A 24375-nucleotide genomic window follows, 5' to 3' on the forward strand; every position below is an offset into this window, starting at 1 on the left:
CCCTTTACACTGCAGAGAAGCCACGGGAACAGGTGCTCAGGAGGAGGGTGGAGGAGGAGGCTCCCGAGACAGTGAGGAGGGTGGGCGGGCTAGGTCTAACTGTGCTCCCTCGGGCGCCGTCTTATTTCAGTTGTTAGGTCTCCGTGTGGGGTCACTGCTCCTGCACTTTATCCCTGGAGCTGAGCAGCTGAACTTAACCCAGGCGGGGCGTGGGGGCAGGAGCAGGGGCCGGACTTTTCTGGGGGGTGAGAGTGAGCAGGCCGCTGATGAGAAGAGGGTGTGCCTTTTCAGATGGCCTTAGCAGAGGGCGGGGCCGAGGGCCACCACACTGCTGCTTTCCAGGGGGCCCCTTCTCTGCTCACCCACAAGACTTACAGGGGACCAGCCCGCAGTGAGGAGGAAGCTCAGCCCCCTTGACCTGCAGGAACAGACCCAGGCTTTGCTCGGGAATGGGGTTTGCGGTCACAGGCTCTGCCCCTGCACACTGGAGGCTTGCCTGACTGTGACCAGGAACATTGGGGTTTGACTTGCTTTAGAAGGGTGGGTGGCTAGAAAAATTTCCGACAGTGCTGGCCTATTTATTTCGCTTAATCGGGGTCATTCTCTGAGGGTAGACATGGCTTTCGGTGACACAAAAAGATCCTAAGTCCCAGGTGATACACAGAACCCTGGTCTCTTGCCCGGGGTGCCGGCCCAGGAAGGCGCGGGCCGGGCTGCTCTCTACGAGGGCCCGGGAGAGTCCAGCTGGTTGGCGATGGTCTGTCGGAGCTGCAGCAGGGCCTCCTGGAACTGGGGGTACTGGTCGTTCACGTGGTCCAGGATGGTGCTGATGGTGGCCAGCCGGTCATTCAGACGCCTGCGCTCCTCCAGCCGCGACTGCTTAGAGCGGAACAGGAACACGTACCTGCCGTCCTTCACCGCTTGTAGGTGCTTGGCGCGTGTCTGCAGGGCCACCAGCTCGGAGACTTTCTTGGGTGGGATAAGAGGCCCCGTGTCAGGCTGTGCACATTAAAAGAGGACACCCACCGGTCCCCCTACAAACCAGACTCAGGAAATGACAAAGAACAGGGCTGTGCAGGAAGGGGTCGGCTGGAGGCACTGAGTCCCCACACGGAGGGGATGAGGCTGGGTGGAGCCTTCCTCCATCGGCTAAGAGGCAGGTGCCGGGCCACGTGCCGGGCTCGGCGTGGGACGCTCCCATCTGTTCTCTCCCTGTCTCTGCTGACCAGGCCCAAACCCCTCAGTCCTGCCAGACCTCCTGGAACTGGGGGTACTCGCTCTGCTCACACCACGTCCGGTCTTGAAGGAGGTCCCCCGGGGGCGGCTCTGAAATCCTCTGCAGGATCAGACGGCTGCCACCAGCCCACTGCAGGCCACGGCCCTGTCCCTGCACCCCTGTCCTCCACATGAACTTCAGTGGCCTCACACAGGCGTCCTGTGTCCACCTTCCATTCCTCACTCAACCTCGGAGCCAATCACCCTGCTCACCCGTCACCCACGGCCCCAGACCCCTCCGACGTCTGCCCGCCTCCCTGAGAGAAAAGCCCGAGGTCGTGACTGTGGTTCCCCAGGGAGCCCTCTCTGCCCTGCAGTCCAGCCTGCGGGCCTCTGGGGGCCCTGGCGCAGTCTCTGCTCTAGCTTTCCCCACTGTCCCTCGGCCTGGGAGGCTCGCTCCCTTGCCTCCTTCAAGTCTGACTCGGACGTCAGTTTCTCCGACTCCCTCCCAAGTGGGCCCCCACCGCGCTGCTTCTCTGTTTACTTTCTCCAGAGCATCTCCCGCGGAACCACTTCTCCCGGACTGTTTGTTACTGCCCTCCTGCCCCGGAGCGCGGCCTCGAGAGGGGCAGGCTGCTGTCCGTTCTGTTCCACTCGTGGCTCTGGCTCCGGGACCCGTGCGTGGCCCACGGGAACCCCGATGCGAGGGCGGACCCCGCACCCGGGTTGTCGTGGCCCAGGTGGCCCTCGGCCTGTCTACCTGTCGCTTGAGGGCCGTGAGCTGCTCCAGGTTGGCTTCGAGCTCCTCGGTGTGGCTCTGCATGGTGGAGAGCTGTGTCCGCTTCTCCAGGAGGGAGTCGCTCAAGCATTTCTGGGTTTCTTCCAGCTCCCGGATGCTGTTGCTGTACCCCTCGGTGGCCTAGGGGACAGAGGGGGTCAGCCTGGGGCCCTGAGCCTGGCTAGCCGGCGGACAGAGGGGCGTCGGGCCCTGCTGAGCCTGCTGTGCACACAGTTTGGGAGGATTCCCAGAGGGGACAAAGATGGGCCCTGCCCCTCGGGAGCTGGGAGCCGGGTGATGGGGGGGACGGTCCCAGCTAAGCCCATGCTGCCGCCCGCTCCCTGGAGGCAGAGGCAGCTCGGAAAGCCCTGGCCAGTGCCATGCCGACCGTGAGTGCAGGGGAGGGGTGGGCCCCAGAGGTGGACAGGCCGTCCTCGGCAGGCTCCCTACTCTGTGAAGGTCCCTGATCTTCCGCTGCAGCTCCATCTGCTTGTGATGGAAGTCTGTCCGCGTGAGCACCTTCCTGTCCATCTTGCTCTGCCCCTCGGCCTTGGTGGAGATGCTCTCTCTGTGGGCAATGGCCAGCTCCATGTCTCGGATCGCCTTCTCCTGTTGCTTCAGCAGCTGCCCGTGCTTGACCTGGGTACACGAGGCAGAAGGGCTGGTGGGAGGCCAGCCCGCCCGCCGCACCGACAGATCCGGCAGGGGGTGGCCGGGGTGAGGCCACCGGAGGTCAGGAATCTGGAGGCCTGGTCACCTGGTCAGAATGATTTTAAGGTCTGGACAGAGAATGAAAGGCAAACAGGGAAACACTGAGGGCCGGTCAGAGACCAGGGGTCAGGAGACAGGAGGGCCACGTGCAGAGGGACTGGACTCTAGAGCAGAGAAGGGACATTAGCCCCCCGACGCCGGTGAGATCCAGTCACTGTGTGGTTTGGTCCATCGTATCGTCCCCGGTTAAGTTCCCAGTTGGGGCAAGCACACCACAGTTTGTGGGTGGTAATGTGGAGGGCCTGTGGGAGCTGGGCTGGGGACTGGGGTGTAGTGACAAGGTCAGTAAGGGTCATGAGGGAACTTTCTGGAGGAGCAGAAGTGTCTTGATTGGGTGTCAAAACTTGCCATGCGCTTAAAATAAGTACATGTCGTCCTGGCCGGTTTGTCCCCATGGTGGAGTGTTGGCCAATGGACCAATGAATTGTGGGTTCAATTTCAGCCAAGGGCATGTACCTCGGTTGCAGTTTGTCCCTGGCCCTGGTCAGGGTCATGCAGGAGGCTGCCAGTTGATGTGTCCCTCTCACATCGATGTTTCTCTCTCTCTCCCTTTCGCTCCCTCTCCTTCCCTCCCACTCTATCTGAAGATAATATGGAAAAATATCCTTAGGTGAAGATTTAAAAAAAATAATAATAATAAATAAGTACATGTTATTGTATGTAAGCCATGCCTCAATCAAGTTGATTTAGCCCGGCCGGTGTGGCTCAGTGGTTGAGCGTCGACCCTGCACCAAGAGGTCGCCAGTTCGATTCCCGGTCAGGACACATGCCCAGGTTGTGGGCCCGATCCCCAGTGGGGGGCCTGCAGGAGGCAGCCAATCGATGTTCTCGCTCATCAATGTTTCTCTCTCTCTCTCCCTCTCCTTCCTCTCTCTCTAAAAACCAATAAAGGAAAAGATAATAATAAAGTTAATTTAGAGTGAAAAAGGATAAACCCCTGAGTTAAGAGGGGTGGAGGAAGACCTAGTCCACCCCGGTTTTAAATGGACTGTGGACTGATGACACCTCCAGCACCCCGCTCCATCCCGCCTGGATGGGAGTCATCCCTTTGTCCTGAGCCTCTCGCGTCTGTCACTCAGCAGCTGTGTGGATTATCAGACCAGCCGCTGGGACGAAGTGCCTGTGGTCAAGTCACCCTTATTTTACGTAATAATAATGGCCCCTTCTCTCTGACAAGTGAGATATGCCGGAGAAAAGCTAGAGGGTGCTTCCCTGAAGGGAAGGTTCGTATGTAGAGGGAAAAGCAGTATCCAGAGGCTCGGTACTATCCGGTACGATCCACGGTTTCAGGCGTCCACCGGGGGGGTGGAAAGCTTCCCCCGCAACAGGGGGTGCCTACCGTAAGCGTATTCACATAACACTGTTTCATTGTGGCAAAACAACAAACTAGAAACAATCTGAATTTTCATCAACCTGGGACTGTTTCAATAAATTATGATATGAGCATAGTCTATCCTGTAACTGTTCATGTCTGAGTTGCTTTTTAAAAATCAGCGGCTGATTTGTCCTGGTCAGTTTGGCTCAGTGGTTACAGCATTCGCCCATGGACTGAAGGGTCATGGGTTCGATTCCTGGTCAAGGGCATGTACCTGGATTGCAAGTTGGATCCCCGGCCCAGTTGGGGTCGTGAGGCAGGTGGAGGGGGCAACCAATCAATGTGTTTCTCTCACATTGATGTTTCTGTCTCCCTCCCTCCCTCCCTCCCACTCTATCTAAAATTCAATGGAAAAATATCCTTGGATGAGGATTAACAACAATGAAAATCAGTTGCTGATTCATACGTACAATTCCTGTTTTTTAAGGAGAGAACAACCAACCAGTAGAAGGGCGGCCGTCCCCGTGTGTGTGTGTGTGTGTGTGTGTGTGTGTGTGTGTGTAGAGGGAGGGGGAGGGGGGGAGGAGGAGGGGGTGAGGGAGAGGGGAGGGGGGAGGGAGGGAGAGGGGAGGGGGAGGGGGAGAGGGAGGGAGGGGGGAGGGAGGGGGAGGGGGAAGGGGGAGAGGGAGCTGGGTTGGACCAGCTGCAGCAACAGACCGGGCTTCTGTGGTTTAAAAAGTCACTTAAATTGTGTTTGTTTTTTTTTCAAGTGTCAACTGTGCCCTTGATCAGAATCCCTCTGAACTCAGCAGCCAGAGGGGTTGTTATTAAAAACAGCCTCATGAAAGTGATGTCACATTTCACTTTGCTTTTATTTATGTATTCATTTATTTATTGTTAATCCTCACCTGAGGGTATTTGTTCATTGATTTCCAGAGAGAGTGGAAGAGAGGGAGGGAGGCAGGGAGAGAAACATCCATGTGAGGAAAACACGTCGATCGGTTGCCTTCGGCACGTGGGGGCCGGGGATCGAACCTGCAACCCAGGTATGTGCCCTTGACCGGGAATTGAACCCGCGACCCTTCTGTTCGCGGGCTGACGCTCTAACCGCTGAGCACACCGGCCAGGGCTGTCACATTGTACTTAGATTACCTGCTCTTGCCTCCGGAACGCCCCGACCTCTGGCTCAGTGACAGCTTGCGATTCAGTCACTGGCCTCTTAGGGCCCAGGGAGAGGCGGCCGCGGAGCACAGTCGTTGGGGGGAGCCACGGGGCACGGCGGGGCTGCTCTCTGACCCTTCTGTCACCTGGGGCTCTTTTTGGTCCAACGGGGCGATACACCTCATTAGGGGATCCTGAGATTTGGGGCCACAGTCAGCATCTTTAGTAGCGGGCGTGGCCGGCGCCGGGCGAGGCCGGGGTCGAGGTAGGAAATGCCGTGTGCGGCTGTGTGGCTCTGTGACTATTTCTCAGCAGGAAGGACAGACCCTGACGGAGGTCAGCGAGGGGGCAGCGTGTTCCCTTGAGCTGGGAGAGCGGTCCCTGCCCTCCCCGGGGCCCGGCCCCCCGCGCCCCCACCTTCATCCTGTGGATCTCGGCCCTCATGGACTGGATCTCCGTCTGGCCCGTCTTGGAGTCCACGGAGGCACGCATCTCCTTCGCCAGCAAGATCCGTTTCTCCCAAATCATGATCTGGTGCCTTCGCGGGAAGAGGCCGTGTCAGAGCCGGGGGTGGGGGCGCTTTCTCCCGGCAGCTCCCCTGAGCGCCTGCTCGGAGGACCCCTCCGGGTGGAGAAGCCACGGTGGGCATGGGGGTCAGGTCTGGGCAGGAGCGGGCGGTGCTCAGTGTGGGCCATGGCATGAGGGCTGAGCTCTGTCATTGCTGTGGTCACTATGGGCCACCCTCTGCCTTCTTTTCCATGAAGAGATGCCCTCAAGGGACAGATGGCACATTTTGATACCCAGGCCCAAGCGCAGGGTGTGACAGATAAGAACCAATGTCCCCCATTCTGGGACCAGAAAGTCCACCTAAACCCCTGGGCCCGACATCCTCTCTCAAGTTCCTGCCAGCCTACCCAACCCCGGGCAAGGGGCTGTGCCACCCTGGAGACCCGGGTGGGACCAGAGTCTCGGAGGTTTCCATGGAGGTGGAGGGTCGTTTAGCATCCTGCCGCCCTGCCTTCCTCTCCGCCCTGACGCGTGCCCCCCAGAGGAAGCGCAGAGACGGCAGGAAGCCTGCTGGCGCCCACCTGTGAGGGGGCCCACCCACGGCTTCTCCCGTCCACGGCGCCCCGTGTGCGGGGGGACAGGTGGGGCTCACAGGCTGGGCCTCCACGGCACTCACCACCCAGAGGAGCCCACGGACGGGCAGCCTCGGCTGGGGCAGAGATGGGCGTCTGGTTAGCTAGGGACTGAGGGCTCGAGCGTGGCAGGAGGAGTCTGGGCCCACAACACTGTCTCAGCCTGCTCCGCCGCCTGCCTCGGCCTCCCCTGCCCCAGCACGGGCCCTGGCCGCCTGTGGCTGGCACAGCTAACTTGAGGTGTGCCCGATGTGGGAAATGCACAGCGACCTCCAGGCCGAGTCTGGGCACAGGCATGTCAAACCCAATCCCGGCGTCCACCAGCGACGCTGCATCGGCACAGCCGCCCGCGTGGCGCTGTGGGTGGCTGCGCATGCGCGCTGATGGCAGAGTCCCACGGCTCCCACAGGTCGCGAGGCTCGAAAAGCCAGAGACATTTACTGCCTGTCTCTTTCCAGAAAGGGTTTGCCCGCCTTTGAAACAGACAAAACTGTGACGTAAAGAGAGAGAGACAGACAAAGAGACAGAGAGGCAGAGACAGACACGCAGAGAGAAACAGAGAGACAGAGACAGAGAGACACAAAGAGATAGACAGATAGACAGAGACCGACAGAGAGAGAGAGAGAGACAAAGAAACAAACAGAGAGACAGAGACCGACAGAGGTGAAGAGAGACAGAGACACAAAGAGACAGAGACAGAGAGACAGAGACAAACAGAAAGACAGAGACAGAGACCGAGAGGCAGAGATGGACAGAGACACAAAGAGACAGAGAGGCAGAGACAGACAGACACAGAGAGACACAGAGAGACACAAAGAGATAGACAGATAGACAGAGATAGACAGAGACCGACAGAGAGAGAGACAAAGAAACAAACAGAGGTGAAGAGAGACAGAGACACAAAGAGACAGAGACAGAGAGACAGAGACAAACAGAAAGACAGAGACAGAGACCGAGAGACAGAGATGGACAGAGACACAAAGAGACAGAGAGGCAGAGATAGAGACAGAGAGGCAGAGGCAGAGGCAGAGGAGGGGCGTGAGCTGCAGGAGGAGCTGAGAACATCCCACTCAAGTGCAGGAGTGGACACGGGGAGAAGGAAAAAGCCCGGATACACCAAGAGCCTGAAGCTATTAGAGTTTGCAAGGATTGCTCTTATAATCATGCAGCATAAAATAGAGTTTAAAAAAGTTCAGCCCAAGGAAAGCTGCCCTATTTCCCAGGGACCCTGCCGGGCAGGGGCAGTAGGACCAGGGCACCGAGTGGCACTCACTCGGCCTCCACCAGGTGGTACATGATGGACGTCTTCTCTGCGGTCAGCTGCTCCAGCTTCTCCTGCATCTCGATGGCCTCCCTCTCGGAGGCCTGCGGGCAGCGGTGGGGACAGCTGAGCCGTGGGCGCTGGCGGACACGCGTGCCCACAGCCGGGCCCTCCCTGGAGCCCGTGCCCTCGGGGACGGCGGGCACCGACCTTGAGCGTGTGCACGAACTCGTTCTCGGTCACCAGGTTGTCCTGCTGCAGGCTCTCAGAGTCGCTCCGGTTCTTGCCGACCAGCATGTTGAGCTTCCTCAGGTCGTTGTCCAGGTCCTTCATGTGCCGCTCGATGTCCTTCTGCTCCTTCTTCTCCTGGTCGATCTTCTCTGTGGCGGAGAGCAGGGGCCAAGGGGTTCCGGTCCCAGAGGCTGCGAGCAGGGGCCGCACCTCCCCAGCTCCCCTCCTGCCCCACTGTCCTCTTGGCGCCCCGCCCTGGTCACATCCCTCCAGGGCCCGAGAAGAGGAAGGGGGTCCTTCTGGCCACTTGGTTTCCAAAGCCCGGCCCTCTGAGAACCTGGAAAGACCGGGGTGTGGTCGGCCGGCAGGCGGGGCACCGTGAAGGAGACCACGTAGATCACCGGTGGCCAGGACACTGGTGTCCGGGAAAGAGGGCCCTGCCCCCACACCGCCGCCACCAAGCTCGGGGGCAGGAGGCGGAAAACAACTACCCTAGCCTCCAACAGGTGAGTTTGGGTGCCCCAGGGTCAGGCAAGCAGGTGGCAGGACTACTGGGAGGAAATGGGGTGCGATGTGCCCAGGCAGAGGGAGCCCTGACCCCTGGGCGGCACCCCGAGGGGCTGCATGGCCAGGCTGACCTGCCTGATTCCAGGTCAGAGACCAGGTAGGAGCTGAGGGACCAGGACCTCAGCAGGTGGCCATGGAGCGGATGGTGCCCAGGAAGGTGCCCGCCTCTCCCTCTGGATTTTGGCAGGTGGGAGACCCCTAAGATTTAGACACAAGCTGGGGCGACACGGGACTGGGGGACAGTGGGACAGTTTTCTAAGTTCGGCTGCAGGGGAAGAGAGGCTGTTCCTGAGTCTGGGGCCCGAGGCGTCACTGATGTCCCCGGGCAGGCACCTGCCCCAGGACCCGCAGCGTCCTGGCGAGTTCCGCGGAGCTGCCCTGCGTCGAGCGGGAGGGCACCCTGCATGCGACTCTGGCCGCAGAGCCCTGAAGCCCCGAATTAGCCAATTCAGTCCATTTCTGAATCTGTCCGCCACCGTGACTGCAAACCACCCGCCATCCGGGGCGGCGGTCAGGGCGACGACCCGTGGTCACACACTCCGCCAGCGTGGCTGTGCTCTGCCGTCCAGGCTCCGTGGAAACGCAGCGGTGCCCTCGGCACCCCCCCACCCCCTGCACGGTGCCGTCCCCAGAGCCCGGGAGTCCCGGGAGCCTTACTCTCGATCCGCAGCTTCTTCTGCTCCAGGATGTGCGCCTCCTTCTGGAACTGGTGCAGGGCGGCCAGCTGCGCCTCGCGCTCCTGCGAGGCCTTGACCATGTCCTGCTGCAGCCGCAGCCAGCTCACCTGCGCCTGCGTCACGTCCGCACCCTGCTCGTCCAGCAGCTTGCTCAGCCGCTTGATTTCCAGGTCCAGGGGCCCCATCTCTTGCCCCTGTGAGGAGATTCCCCCGGCGGCAAATGAGCCTCCTGGTTGGCAGAGGCCTGCTTTCCGGTTGGGCTGCAGAGGGCCGGGCCCTGATTTCCTGCACCCGCACCGGGACTGGGGGGCATTTGCTCAGAGGCCTGGGCCCTGTCCTTGCGGGCCCTCCCCTGAGAGCCCAGGCCGTGTACCCGTGAAATGTGTGGGGAAGGAGGGGCTGTATCCCACGTGGGTTCACGTCTAAGCATAAGACATTCCAGGCGCGCACACCGCCAGAGCGCCCCGGCCCGGGCCGTACCCCCAGCTTGAAGACCATCTGCTCCAGCTCCTTGTTGAGCGTGTTGATGAGGCTCTGCTTCCTCTCGATCAGGATCGTGCGCCTGGAGATCTCGCTCTCGCTGTTGCTGATGAGGTCGTTGACCCTTGTCACCTCCACGTCCAGCTCGGCCAGCGTCCTCTGGTGCATTTCCAGCCTGCAGTTGGTGTTGGTGATGTCCAGCGTGGCTTGAGCGATGTCACCGTCGATCTTGGAAAGGTGTGTCACCTGGAGGGGGCACAAGGAAACACGTCTGCATGACGGATTTTCCCGGGAGGCTCGGGAGGAGCCGGCTGACCCACCGCGTCCCAGACCATCCGAGGAAATTTCACAACCTCGTGGGGAGAGCAGGAAGCCCGTTTGCTCTCCGTCTCCAGGACCCTAGCCATGTCTCACAGCAAAGAAAGGTAACATTGTTTCTTCTTAAACAGACAGGAGCACTCAGAAATGTGTGAACACAGGAACTCGCCTGTGACCCTGCCTCGGGGTTGGCACCACCATCCCTGAAACCAGTCCCCCGCTTCCAGTCTTTCTATATAAATCCCTCCCCCAAAACACAAAAGCAGGGTCACAGTCTACACATAGGTTTGTAAGCTGCTCCTTCATTTGATGTCTTCTATTCTCGTCACCCCATTTTTGATGGCCCTGCACTGCTCCCTCGTATCTGCAACGTGGTCTCGGGTTTGGGCCGGGGCTGTGGCTGGGCACGCCTTCTCCTGCCCCCCAGTATTAATGGAGAGCCTCGTCGATGCCCGAAGTAAGCCAGGTCACTGCTCTCTGAGTCAGCAATCAGTTACCAACGACTTCTCATCTGTAGCCGTGGAACAAATGTCCCTGCATTTTACTAAAAAGCTGGACACGATCCTGCAAGGAAAAGGTCCCACGGTGCGGTGTTGTCCACCACCCAGCTGGGGGCGCGTGGCCCTGGGCTCTCGCCAGCCTGGGCTCCGGGGGCTGCAGCCGCGGAGAGCAGCTGAGGGCCTTGCAGGGCCGGCCGCCGTCCCGGGGCCTGACCAGCCCACCCGCTGCCTCTGTGGCTCCCAGAAGCCGGGTGCACGCGGGTTCCCTCCTGTGACACTGTATCAGTGGTATTTGTGAGTCAGGCGAGGAGGCAGCTCCCGTTGGGAAGGGTCCTCTTCCCGGGCGGCGGCTCTGCCCTGACCCTACCAGACCGCCGCGGCCCTTGCTGCCCACACAGAGCCTGCTCGTGGCCCTTCTTCTTCCCGGCCATCTGGGCGCCTCCCCGTGACCCCTGCTGGCTGTTTTACAGGTCCCTCCAGGGGCACCCAACATGTCTGGACTTTAAAGCCAGCCCGGCCAGCCCTGCAGTAACACTCTAGGGCCCTCCTGCCCGGTGAGCCCATCCCTTTCTTTGCCAAGATCTTTTGAGATCACCAGGCCACCCTGGGGTCTTCACAGGGCCCCCACTTTCCTCTCTACCCTGGCGCTCAACACCCAGTCACCAGCCAGAACACCCCAGCCTCCCACCTGCTCCATTCCCAGGCTGTTCGCGTCGAGATCACCCTGGCCTCCTGGGACGTCAGTGCCACCCTGAATGAACTCTCTCGACACCCCCGTTGACCCGTGCCCACCTTGTCTGTGGACCCCAGCTCCAGGTGATTGGCCCGTCCACAATCTCCGCCCCTCATCCCAGACAGCCCCCAGGCTGCCACCAGCCCAGACTGAGAAGACTCTTTCCTGCCCTCTTCTGGGCACTCATGGTAGTACATGTGCGCGCTTCATGGGCGGCTGGGGACAGGGTAGGCCTGGGGGCCTGGGCACTGCCTTGGAGGGGCTGAAGCAGGGCCAGACGGGTCACTTCACACCCACCACCCTCCTGAGCTTCTCCAGTGCATCTCAGGGCCCTCGCTTGTGCTCCCAGCGGGTGGTCTTGCCCCCAATCCCCAGGGAATGGACCGGCGGGCCTGTCAGCCATGACGTCCTCCCTCCAGGCCGGCTGGGAGGAGGGGCGGACGCACCAGGTTGGTCTTCTCCTTCTGCAGCTTCCGGGCCAGCTGGTGGAAGTACTTGGTCATCTTGTTGGAGGTCATGTGCTCCTGCAGCTTCTCCACGATGGAGGCGTCCAGCTCCCTCTTCACGCCCAGCTCCTGCCAGGCGCTCTGGCGCAACGTCTGCAGCTCGCCCAGGCTCGCCGCGTACTCCTGGGAAGGGAGTCACAGGTGGGCCCGTGGGGGGCCTCGGGGGCCCTCTGAGGGGCCTGGGGGCCCTGCCGGGGGGCAGGCCGTACCGTGTGGGCCTTGCCCAGCATGTCCTCCGTGTCCTGCAGGACCAGCTTGTAGCTGCTGAACTGACCCTGGAGCACCTCCTGCCGGGCCAGGCACTGCGCGGTCAGCTTCTGCACCAGGCCGGCCTCGGTCTGCGCCCGGTTCAGGACGCTCGCCAGCTTCTCGTTCTTTTCTTCCTCCTTCACGATGGACTTCCTGTAGGCCTCGACCTGCCCGTCGATGGACCTCAGCCGGTGCTGCTGCTCACTGCCGAGGGGGGAGCCAGGACAGGCGGTCAGCACCAGGACGCGCCGGTCCCCGCCCTGGAGACGGGCACTGGGAGATGGACTCTCAGTAGCAGCCAGGCCTCGACGGCTCTCTGACACCCTGATAGGACTACTACCCATTTCAAGTTCAAGTCTGAAACGCTTTTAAGGCTGTGACTGTGGGGAGGAAGGGAAGGAAGCTAACGGGCAGAGTCGGCCGGCTGCCTGTCCCCTGGAGTCGTGGCGATCATCCTAGGAGGGGAGCATTGTCCCAGTTTAGAGACCTGCACCCCGAGGCTGCCAGCACGTGAGGGGCTCGCCGCACCCCTCGGGCTACTGCTTCCCATCCTGCTGACCGGCCGTGGAAACACCAGTAACCACTGTCGAGGTCACAGGCACGAGTCCTAGGGGGCAGAACTGGACTTGCTGGGGGGCGAGACGTTGCCCCTTTCCCTCCTGAGCTGTCCTGCTGCGTTTCCCATCTGCCCCCCTGAGCCTGCGCGTGCCCCAGAGGCTGGTAGCGTGTCCCCATCCAAAGGAGAAAGACAGCCCTGGCCGGTTTGGCTCAGCGCTTAGAGCGCTGGCCTACGGTCTGGAGAGACCCGGGTTCGGTTCCCACGAGGGGCGCGTGCCTCGGTTGCAGTTTGTCCCCGGCCCTGGTTGGGGTTGTGCGGGTGGCAGCCGCTCGATGTGTCCCTTTCGTGTCGATGTTTCTCTCTCTCTCTCTTCCTCTCTCTCCCTCCCGCTCTATCTGAACAAAAAATGAAAAAATGTCCTCGAGTGAGGATAAAAAAAAAAAAATCAAAGGAGAAAGACAGCAGCACTTTAAAATCTTTTTCTTCGTTTTATAAATGTTCTATAATGCGATCACTCATCCGTGATAGAAATTATTACGTGCACGCACGCACACGCACACTTTTTTTTTTTTTATCCTCACCCGAGGACATTTTTGCATTTATCTTTAGACAGCGCGGAGGGAGAGAGAGAGAGAAACATGGATGTGCGAGAGACACATCGACTGATTGCCACCCACACGACCCCAACCCGGGGCTGGGGACGAACTGCAACTGAGGTTTGTGCCCTTAGCGGGAACCAAACCCGGGGCTCTCTGGTCTGCAGGCCGACGCTCTAACCACTGAGCAAACCGGCCAGGGCCACACACACACTTTGAACACTTCCGTGATGGGTGGCTGCCGACAGAAAGCTGTTGAAACAGACAATTAGCCAGTGGACAGGACGACGTCCCAAGCGCTGGGCCCATCTGAGGCTAAAGAGGGGCCAGGCTACCGGGAAGGAAGACAGCGGGGAACAGGGCCCAGGGGGACCCTTGGGGGCCCGACCCTGAGGGAGCGTAACAGAGGGTATGCGTCCCAAGTTTAGCGCAGCAGTCTGTTTTCTGGCTCGTTTGGGGAAGTTTCCCGTGAAAATGACCTGTTTCCCTTCAATGTGTGACTTCCGTTTCCGGACATGACCGTCCACCTGTGGCTGGGACTCACTTTGATGGGACTTTGTCAGGCATTGGAAGACTCCATGGGTAGCTGGGTCCAGACCAACACCGCGTGCCCGCCAGCTGAGCCCGGGGGAGGGATGGTGGTTGGGCCTCCACAGGGGAAGAGGATGGGACACAATGTGTTGCTAGAACAGTCCTGGCCTCCTCACCATGGCCCTTTGTCCGGGGACACATGTCTAGTGGGTGCTCTCCGTAGGAACAGCCTGGGGGACTAGGTTAGGAGAATGGTTGTGGGGGGACGCTCCAGGTTAAGTCCTGGAGGCACCCAGTGTTGGACGATGGGGAGACCACAGAGGTGCCATTGAACCCGTGGTTTGTCCTTCCTCAGCAAGTCTTCCTTGGACACCTGTTCTCCGCCAGGCTCCATGCGGGCACCAAGCAAGGGAGCACGCACCCCTGGGCCCTCCCCTCTGGGTCCCTGCCACCTGCGCGGCTTGGGGAGGTCAGGCAGAGCTGTGCCTGGGGCCCTGTCTCAGACACCAGCTAGGACACGTCCACCCTGGCTCGAAGGGGCAGAGGGAGACACAGAGAGGCTCCTCCTCCCCCCTCGAGGGGAGATTAAATGGATTTGGGCAGAACAATCATTAAGGATGGAGTTTCCACACGCAGGTGGCGAGACTTGAAATGAAAGGGACACCTTATCTCCCGCAGATGAACACCTCTTTCTCTTCCTCCGGCTTCCCCTAATCCTCCAGGAAGTCCGGGCGTGAGAGCCAGGCTGTTCCCGGGCCGCAGGGGGTTTGAAAGGACATAGAAACGCTGAAATCTTGGGGAACAAGAAGTGAGCTTGCAGGACGGAAGGGGGGCTGCAGGCACCTCCTTTGTCCCCGGAGGCCGCTCACCTGGGACAAGGGCCACCCCACCTCTGCAGCCGGTACATGTCACGGTGCCAGCTGCTCAGTGACCGCTCACCCGGCCCCGCCTGGCGCCGAGCCTGGGCCGATACCTGACCACCTGCTGGATGGTCCTGTGAGCCTCGTCCCGATGTTTCATGCCCACCAGGCAGGCGGCCCACTGCTGCAGGATCCGCTTTTTCTCCACGTGGATGGCGTCTATCTCTGTGCAAGCCTGCGGGGGGCGGGGGGGGGCACGCTGGTCTCGTTTCCTTCCACTCAAAGCCCAGGAAGAACGTCGGGGAGCCCCAACATTCCCACGTGGTCTTCCTTCCCTGGTACCCCTGGCTTTTTTAATCCTCACCCGAGGATTTCTTTATCAGCTCCAGCCAGAGGACAAACACACAATTAAATGCAGCTCCAGACTCCTAACACCCCCATCTGAGCCATTACTCAGGGCTGTGGCTCGGGGCCAGGGAAGAAGGCGGAGGCCGGACCTGGACCCCTGCCCCACGCTGGACCTCAGACGGGGCGGGGGCGACGCCAGGCACAGGCTGAGATGCAGACCTCGGCTGAAATCAGCCTTTACGTGTTTTATTTTCTTTCTTTCTTTTTTTTTTTTAATGCTCACCTGAGGTTATTTTTCTATTTATCTTCAGATAGAGTGGGAGGGAGAGAGAGGGAGAGAAAGGAAGAGAGAGAGAAACATCAATGTGAGAGGGACACATCGACTGGTTGCCTCCTGCAAAACCCGACCAGGGCCAGGGACGAACCACAACTGAGGTACGTGCCTTCGGCTGGAATCAAACCTGAGACTCATTGTTCTGCGGGCTGACGCTCTACCGCTGAGCCAAACCCGCCAGGGCCAGCCTTTAAATATTTTAAACATGCTCCTCATTTTTTAAAAAATGTATTCAGCCTGGCCAGTGTGGCTCAGTGGACTGAGTGTCATCCCATGGACTGAGAGGTCTCGGTTTGATTCCCAGTCAGGGCACATGTCTGGGTTGCAGGCTCGATCCCCAGTAGGGGGCGTGCAGGAGGCAGCCGATTGATGTTTCTTCCTCACATCGATGTTTCTCTCTCTCCCTTCCTCTCTCTCTACAAAAATCAATAAAAACATATTTTAAAAATAAAAAAATGTGTTCGTTGTATGCAAATCGGAATATGCAAGTCAGCAAAAAAAACCAAAACCCCACATTACCCATAATACCCCGCACTTAGAGTTTATCATTTCTAATAGCTGGTGCCGGCTTCCCGTGTCTGTGTGTGTGTGTGTGTGTGTGTGTGTGTGTATGTGTGTGATGATATTCTACATGGTGTTCTGTAACTTAGTATCAAAAAGTAGCATATTGTGAGTGGGTTTCCATGGCAGCAAATATTTACTGCTGACCTTGAACAACTTCGGGGCAGGGGGCCAGCTCCTTGTGCAGGCATTTTCTGGTGTGTTAGATTTTTTTTTTTTTTTTTATCCTCACCCGAGGACATTTTTCCATTTTTTGTACAGATAGAGAGGGAGGGAGACAGAGGAAGGGAGAGAGAGAGAGAAACATCGACGTGAAGGGACACATCGAGTGGCTGCCATCCGCATGACCAACCAGGGCCGGGGACACACTGCAACCGAGGGACGTGCCCTTAGTGGGAACCGAACCCGGGTCTCTCTGGACCGCAGGCCGACGCTCTAACCGCTGAGCCAAACTGGCCAGGGCTAGATTTTTTTAAAAATATGTTTTTATTGATTTTAGAGAGAGGAGGGGAGATAGAAACATTGACTGGCTGCCTCCTGCATGCCCCCTGGGGATCGATCCTCACCCCGGGCATGTGCCCTGACCGGGAATCGAACCTCTCGGTCCATCGGACAATGCTCAGTCCACGGAGCCACACCAACCGGGCTGGCACGTCAGGTCTTTGCCCACTGTGGGTGGCGTCCCTCACCACAGAACCTCATCTTTTCCTTTCGAGCTCCTGCTCTCCACGTTACGCTTAGAAGGCCTCTCTGGGCCAGGATTTTATCACAATTTCCTTTTTATTTTCTTCTGATACATTTTCCCCATTTAAATGCTTGACCCCATCTGGAATTTATTTTAGTGTCTGGTATGAGGAAAAAGTCTAATCCCCCCCCCCCCCAATGATTAACCACATGTCCCAACACCACTGGGTGTATCATTCACTGGTTCTCTGTAATTTACAAGCTACTACGTCTTTGTGGACACGTTTGCTTGTTGCCGGGCTCTGCCGGGCTCCCCCGGCCTCCCCGTCTGGCCCGACCTTGGCACACATGGCGTTAGCTTCTCGGGCGATGCTGGGGTGACCCACCAGCCCGGTTGTCCAGGACGCTCCAGTTTTAGCGCAGAAAGTCCCACGTCTCAGGAAACCCTCAGTGTGGCTCCAACAGGGACCGTCGGTTCCCCTCCATGAACCTGCCCTTCCCAGAGAAGCCGTGGTGGGGCCTCCAAATTATCTTCAGATGCACTGAAGAACTGCTATGCTGACTAACAGTTGTTTGTCCTGAGATTCTGACCGGAACACGTGAGATTAAGTGTGTTTCTCGGCTGGAGGCAGCTTTCTCTGGGCCCTGCCTGTCCACTCACCCAGCAACCCTCTGCTTCAGAAGAATGGCCATTTCTTTCCTGTGTCCCTAAACAGGTAAATGCCAATGTCGAGTCACAGATTAAATAAAAAGTCACAGCATCTTTGGTTTCTAGCGTCGGCCACGGAATCCGGTGCCACTCCGGGCCCGTCCCCTCCCTTACGCCGCTGCCGGGGGTGCAGGGCTGCTAGGCGCTCCGGCCGTCCCAGGAGCTCCCTGAGGGTCTGCCCAGCTGGCAGAACAGGGTCCCAGTTCCTGGGAGGCCTCTCCGTCTGTCGGGCTGTGGGAGGGGTAACTACACCGCCACCAGTCAGTCGGCACCTGCTGCGTCCCCACCTGGGTCAGCCGGAAGCTCAGACACTGGCAGGGACCACAGCTGTCACTCATTCAACAGGCATGCGGGCACAGCGGGTGCCACAGGGGGGCGCCACAGGGGGGTTTCCGCAGCGGAGCGCTATGGGGTCCCCTTACCTCGCTCACAGCTTTCCTGAGCACCCGGGTCTCCTCGGCCTGGGCGAAGGACTGGGCCTCAAACAGGGCGATCTGTTCTTCCAGATGGTTGGCTTGGGTGGTCAGCTGGTCCACGTGCAGGTCCTGGGAACCGAGACCACATGCCGGCCTCTCGGCACTGCCCGGAGCTGAGTGGGTGACCCCGAGGCTGCCCACAGCCTCTCCGGGCTGCGGCGTTCACGCCAGAGGCACAGCCGGGCGCCTTCGGGGACACCGGGGGTTCGGGGGCGTCCCGCACCCGGACTGGCAGGGTACCTGCTGCTTCTTGTCCAGCTCGGCCCGCGCTCGCTCCGCTTCCGACTTCTTCACCACCAGCTTCATCACGCGGATGTCGTTCCGCACGTCCTGGTCTACGTTCTGCATGTAGAACAGGTTCAGGGCCAGCGTCTCCACCTCGGCCTGCAAAGCCGCCACTGCAGAGGAAGCGCGGGGGCCGGGCCGCGGGGTAAGTCCGGCTGCCGCCTCATGGCACCGGCCACCCTTCTTCTGGGACATTCGTCCTCTGCTGACTGGCCTCTAACAGCTTTGTGGAGGGGCGGGCAGGGCGGGCAGCATTCTTAAGCGGCTCCCATAACCTTTGGCTCCCGCGTTATTCTGTGATTATGTTCCCTCGTGCGGCGGAAGGGAGCTGATCAGGTGGGCCCGACCTACGCAGGTGAGCCTGTACAGGAAAGAGCTTTGCCCCAGCCAGTCTGCTCAGTGGTTAGCGCGTCGGCCTTCGAACCAAAGAGTTGCCGATTTGATTCCAGTCAAGGGCACGTACCTCGATTGTGGTTTGGTCCCTGGCCCAAGTCGGGTCATGCGGGAGGCAACCAATCAATGTGTCTCTCATGTCGATGTTTCTCTCTCTCTCCCTCCCTCCCACTCTGAGGATAGATGGAAAAAAATATCCTTGGGTGAGGATTGAAATAGTAATCATAATAAAAGGAGAGAGTTTTCTCTGGCTGGTGCCAGAGGAGGAAGTGAACAAGTCTCAGGGTGAATGGGGTGCACGGAGGGGTGGGGTTTCCGTTGCTGGCTTGAAGGTGGAGGGGGACACGCGTCGAAGAGTGTGGGCTGACGTGGCCCCTGCTGACAGCCCGTAAGGAAGCGGGACCTCAGTCCTACAGCCACAAGGAGCTGAATTCCGACAAGGACGTGAACAGGTCTGCAGGTGGGTTTTCCCGAGAATGCTTAGGTTAGGCGTGGTGGTGCCCCAAGCAGAGGCCCCGAGGGCCACGCCAGGCTTCTGCCCACAACCGAGGGCGGATGTATCAGTGGGGCTTGTTTTAAGCCCTGAAGTTTGTGGCGATTTGTTATGAGGCAACAGAAAATGTGGATGTTGTCACAAACGTCTCAGATGTGTTTTTTTCCCTAGTTTGTGCGCGTCATTGAACTCTGCAGGCAAGTTTTATACATCAGACCTGCGAAGTTCCTCCCGTCCGGCCTCCGTACTTTGTGTCCTGCTTAAAAAGGCCGGCCTCACCTGGAGGTTACAGAAAGTGTCATCTGACACATCCTTCTGATGCTCCCATGATGTTCCTGCGTCTTCACCGTAACCAGCACCCAGTTTTTGTACTGTGTGAAGTGGGGCAGAGTATTTATTTTCAGGTGGCTAAATGATAAAAATTATTAGTATTTTAAAAACGCAACCTGCCCGGCCGGTGTGGCTCAGTGGTTGAGCGTTGACCCTGCACCAAGAGGTCGCTGGTTTGATTCCCGGTCAGGGCACATGCCCAGGTTGTGGGCCAGACCCTTAGGGGGGGCGTGCAGGAGGCGTCCACTTGATATTCTCTTTCATCAACGTTTCTGTGTCTCTCCCTCTCCCTTCCTCTCTCTCTAAAATCAATAAAGGAAAAAAAAGAAAAACGCAACCTGGCCTAGCTAGTGTGGCTCATTGGATTGAGTGCTGTCCCAGGGACTGAGAGGTCCCAGTTCAATTCCCCATCAGGGCACATGCTGGGTTGTGGGCTCCATCCCCATAGGGGGCATACAGGGGGCAGCCAATAGATGTTTCTCACATCGATGTTTCTATCTCTCTCCTTTCCTCTTTCTCTGAAAAAGAAATCAATAAAAACATAAAACATAAAAAATAAATAAATAAATAAATAAATAAATAAATAAATAAAGGACCTGTGTATGCTTATGTAATTTATAACAGCTACATAGCTGGGTAACTGTCCTGGGCTCTGTGCTCCGCACCTCCGGTCTGTCTGTCTGTCTGTCTGTCTGTCCGTCTTCTGGTCCCACTCTGATTTCACTGCGACAGGTAGGTACTGTGTTCTGACACCCGATAGAACAATTTTCCGTCCTTAGCCTTCCTTTTCACGGATTTTCTTGGATGTTCCGGTGCATTTAGTCTTCCAGGTGAACTTCCAGTGAATTTGCGAAGAGTGGGGGGCTCCCGTGTGTGGCTGTGGGGTCATCTCCGGTGAACTCTGACACGTGATTCAAAGCAAGGCGCAGAGCACGGGTACAGCAGGCAGCTGCCGGCGTGAAAATTAAAGGGAAAATAAACACACGCCCTTGTAACGTTGCTTTTATGTGCAAATGTATCTTTAAAAGAATATACAAAAAGCAATCAGAGTGTCCCTGTGGAGGCGGTGGGGGCTGGGAGACTTTTCACTCCAAAGCGCTCGAATTTTGAGTGACTACTTCTTAAAAATAAGTAAATAAATAACTATGTTAAATCAGTTTAAGTTCAGCCCTGGCTGGTTTGGCTCAGCGGTTAGAGCGTCGGTCCACGGACCAGAGAGTCCTGGGTTCGGTTCCTGATAAGGGCATGTACCTTGGTTGCTGTTTGTCCCTGGCCCCGGTTGAGGGTTGTGTGGGTGGCAACCTGTCGATGTGTCCCTGTCACATCGATGTTTCTCTCTCTCTCTTTCTCCCTCTCTCCCTCCGGCTCTATCTGAAGATAAATGCAAAAATGTCCTTGGGTGAGGATAAAAAAATAAAGAAATCAGTTGAAGTTCACCCGAGACGTTGAGCTACTTTTCAGTTTGGAGAGAATGACGCTGTGTGCCGTGTGTCCTCCTGTCTCGTAACTCGCTCCTTTCTGGTTTCACGTTCTTTAGCGGAGCTGTGTGTCTTTCAGAGAGCCCCACTCGCTTCTGGTGAGAGTCACTCCTAAGTACTTGTGGTTGTGACAGATGTTGGGGACGAGATGCTCACAGAATTGTAATTCCTCACTGGACATTACGGAATGGAAGAAAGCGACAGACCTGGTTATTTGGTTACTTTACTCATTTCTTACTGTTTCCGTTAGCTTTTCTTTTTATTTATTTTAATAAAGTAGTTTTTTAAAAAAAATTTTTTTTATTGAATTTTTAGAGAGAGGGGAAGGGAGAGATCGAAACATGATGTGAGGGAGAAATATTGATGAGAAACATGGATCAGCTGCCTCCTGCACGTCCCCTGCTGGGGATGGAGCCTGCAACCCGGGCACATGCCCTGACCGGGAATCGAACCAGGACCTCTCAGTCCCTGGGACAACACGCAATCCACTGAGCCACACCGGCCGGGTGAGCTTTTTATTTTCAATCAGCAATCTTGAATCTTCCAGATAAGCAATCGTGTCGTTGGTAGAGAATGGGATCTCCTCATTGCAATGCCCCAGACGCTGGACTTGGCACCTGTTTAAGGTTTCTCCAGGGCTCTCGACGGGGTTAAGCTCCGTTGTCAGCTCCTGATAAATACTGATCAAGTCCTTTCCTTCGATCCCAGTTTAGGGGCACAGTGAGTTTTATCAAACACCCGACTTGGCATCCACCCAGAAAACACCCCCTTCCCCTTTAATTAATGAACATAATTTAGTCACTAAGTTTCCTAATTCTGAGTTATTCCAGAAGCGAGCCCTTCCGAGGAGGTTCCCTTTACGACAGTGCCAAGCTCAGTCTTTGGTTTCTGAACAGATGTTGGACACTCGCTAACATTTTATTCAGGGCGTTGGCGCCTAAGTGGGGTGCCGTCCGGTTGTCTGGCTCCGTGCGTGGCCTGCTTTTGCAGTGAGGATTGTACAAAGCCTTGTAAGACAGGCCTGGGAAGCAATTCCCAAACTTCCCACCCACGGAGGGTCGAGGAACGGGAAGCTTTGTCCTGCCTGCAGCGTTTCCCTTCACCTCTGGAATTTAAGGGTGTCACCAGCTCTGTCTCGGCGCGCTTACTGTATCTGCCACTTACACGCCCGCCAAAGAGTCTTTTTTTTTAATCCTCACCCGAGGATATTTTTCCATTTTTTTTTGTACAGATAGAGTGGGAGAGAGAGAGAGAGAGAAACATCGACGTGAAGGGACACATCGAGTGGCTGCCACCCGCACGACCAACCAGGGCCGGGGACAAACTGCAACCGAAGTACGAGCCCTTAGCGGGAACCGAACCCGGGTCTCTCTGGACCGCAGGCCGACGCTCTAACCGCTGAGCCAAACTGGCCAGGGCCCGCCAAAGAGTCTTTACATCTGAGGACTCATCCTTGAACTCATGCAAATGTTTCCCTCGGAGGGCATCGGTCAGTGCCCTCATCTCCCGGAATTTCTACCTGCTGCACATTCACGCTCCCAGATCTGTGACCATGTGGTTCACGTCTTTCTCGAAACGTCCATCACCTGAGGTGTTTGCCCTTAATTCTGGGGAGAATCCCTCGAACCGGCGTTTTCGTTTCCATGTTCAGTTTTCAGCAGTATTGATTGGAATGCTCAGCACCTTTTTCTCGGATGACAATTATTTTTGACTTCCAAGTACCCTTTTCTCCAGCACTTCGGTCTCACCTGATGGATGAGCTGCCCGGGTGCCAGCCGGTGTGCGTGGGCTCTGCCCTGGCGTGGAGGCGTGTGCCCGTCCGGCCAGCCTGCCTCTGCCTCCGGTGTTCCTGTGAGGGTCTAGTGACAGGTGGGCTTGACCTCCCTCCCAGGTGAGGCAGGCAGCCGTGGACGTGGTCCAGTGGCAAAGCCCCGGGTGAGCACAGGGCCGGGGCAGTGGCGCGCCCAGTGGGCAGGCTGGGAGGGGAGGCACGGTGCCACGGCTAGAACCCGAGCTCGGACAGACCTGCTCCTGCTTCCTGGCGACCTTGGGAAAGGAAACAAAGTCTGTAAGATGCTTGGATCTTTCCAGAAGCCTGTCCATGCTCTGAGCCTCCGCTGAGGGGCCCTGGTGGGCACTCCCTGGGGCGTATGGGGAGGCCATGGTGGAGAGGCCGTGCCCTCCTTCAGGCTGGTCTCAATTCTGTCACCTCTGGAGGGCGCGGCTCTTCAGTGTTTCAGTGTGCAAGTTTTCGGTTCTGCAGTAGCAGTGGGGGAGGGCGCCTCAGGAGTGAGCACTGGCCACGCCCCCACTCGACACGGCCTCCGCGGGGAAACTTCTGCCCCACTCAGGGTCCCGAACGTCTCCTTCCTGCCGCCTGGGCGGACACGGTCCCCTCCCACCTTCTGTTAGGTCACTTCCCCATCACAGCAGACACACAGAGTTGATGAAGTTGGAGACACAATAAAGCACAAAGATAGAATAATCTGCAGTGGTTGGAGGAAGTCACTGTTGGCTGCGACTTGACCTCGCTCTGTGCAGGGCGTGGCTTCAGCGGTACCAGTCCCGGCCCCACTGCCGCATCCGGTCCAGAACCACCCGGCTTCCCCATCGCCCGCCAGCTGCGGGGCCTGCAGGCCGTTCGCCCTCAGCGGTCCGCACCCTTGCGGCTCCACCTGGCTCCACCTCCTGGCCCCCACCCACTCAGCCCTGCGGTGGGTTCTTCCCCGTCCGTCCGGACCGGCCCGGCTGCTCGCCTGTGACTCTGCGCCCTGCCCCCAGCCCAGGCGCAGCCTGCTAAGTAGGTGCCTTTCAGACATTTTCTAATAAGGCTGGGGACCCCTCCAGGACGCGTGTTTCTCGATACCCTCTGATGGCACGCGGGGCCGCCCCCGGGGACGAAATGGCACGCGGGGACGCCCTCAGGACGCAACAGCACGTGGGGATGCCCCCGGAACGCGATAGCACGCGGGGACGCCCTCAGGACGCGATGGCACGTGGGGTCTCCCTCGGGGACGCGAAGGCACGTGGGGTCTCCCGCGGGGACGCGATGGCACGCGGGGCCGCCCCCGGGGACGAAATGGCACGCGGGGATGCCGTCGGGGACGCAATAACGCGCGGAGACGCTCTCAGGACGCGATGGCACATGGGGTCTCCCGCGGGGACGCGATGGCACGCGGGGCCGCCCCCGGGGACGAAATGGCACGCGGGGATGCCGTCGGGGACGCAATAACGCGCGGAGACGCTCTCAGGACGCGATGGCACGTGGGGTCTCCCTCGGGGACGCGATGGTACGCGGGGATCCTGAGGGACTGGGAGTCGCTTACGCTTTTTGCGCTCCTGGTTGGTCGCCTCGCTGGTCTTGATGTAGAGCACGCGCATGCGCTGCAGCTCCTGCTCCATCCGCTGCCGGTCGCATGCCGCGAGGGAGTGGCGGTCATGGCTCTTCTCCAGCTGCACCTGCAGGTGGGCCAGGTGCTGCTGGACCCTGTAGAGCTCCACCCCCAGCTCCTGCCGCTGGACTCGGCTTTGCTTGGTGGCCACGTCCTGCGTCAGGGAGAAACTGGGTCAGGGGGACCTGGGCACACAGCAGGGAGGAACTGGGCAGGGGGACCTGGGCACACAGCAGGGAGGAACTGGGCAGGGGGACCTGGGCACACAGCAGGGAGGAACTGGGTAGGGGGACCTGGGCACACAGCAGGGAGGAACTGGGTCAGGGGGACCTGGGCACACAGCCGGGAGGAACTGGGCAGGGGGACCTGGGCACACAGCAGGGAGGAACTGGGTAGGGGGACCTGGGCACACAGCAGGGAGGAACTGGGCAGGGGGACCTGGGCA

At 58.5% G+C, this 24375-nt stretch overlaps 1 protein-coding gene across 1 annotated transcript in view; it reads right to left on the reverse strand.

The window, feature by feature from the left end:
• Positions 1-720: 720 nt before the first annotated feature.
• CCDC40 (coiled-coil domain containing 40) overlaps positions 721-24375 on the reverse strand; it is a 41839-nt gene continuing 18184 nt past the window's right edge. Inside the window, exons 8-21 of the mRNA XM_036268321.1 lie at positions 23865-24084; positions 17800-17957; positions 17506-17628; positions 14561-14682; positions 11862-12105; positions 11593-11775; positions 9596-9841; positions 9096-9309; positions 7851-8020; positions 7653-7744; positions 5658-5778; positions 2444-2632; positions 1976-2134; positions 721-969 (exon numbers count right to left, since the gene is read on the reverse strand). Of these exons, the coding sequence (XP_036124214.1) occupies positions 721-969; positions 1976-2134; positions 2444-2632; positions 5658-5778; positions 7653-7744; positions 7851-8020; positions 9096-9309; positions 9596-9841; positions 11593-11775; positions 11862-12105; positions 14561-14682; positions 17506-17628; positions 17800-17957; positions 23865-24084 (2490 nt within the window). The remainder of the gene's footprint in view (positions 970-1975; positions 2135-2443; positions 2633-5657; positions 5779-7652; positions 7745-7850; positions 8021-9095; positions 9310-9595; positions 9842-11592; positions 11776-11861; positions 12106-14560; positions 14683-17505; positions 17629-17799; positions 17958-23864; positions 24085-24375) is intronic.

This window comes from Molossus molossus, unplaced genomic scaffold, assembly GCF_014108415.1.
Source record: "Molossus molossus isolate mMolMol1 unplaced genomic scaffold, mMolMol1.p scaffold_m16_p_19, whole genome shotgun sequence".
NCBI lineage: Eukaryota > Metazoa > Chordata > Mammalia > Chiroptera > Molossidae > Molossus > Molossus molossus.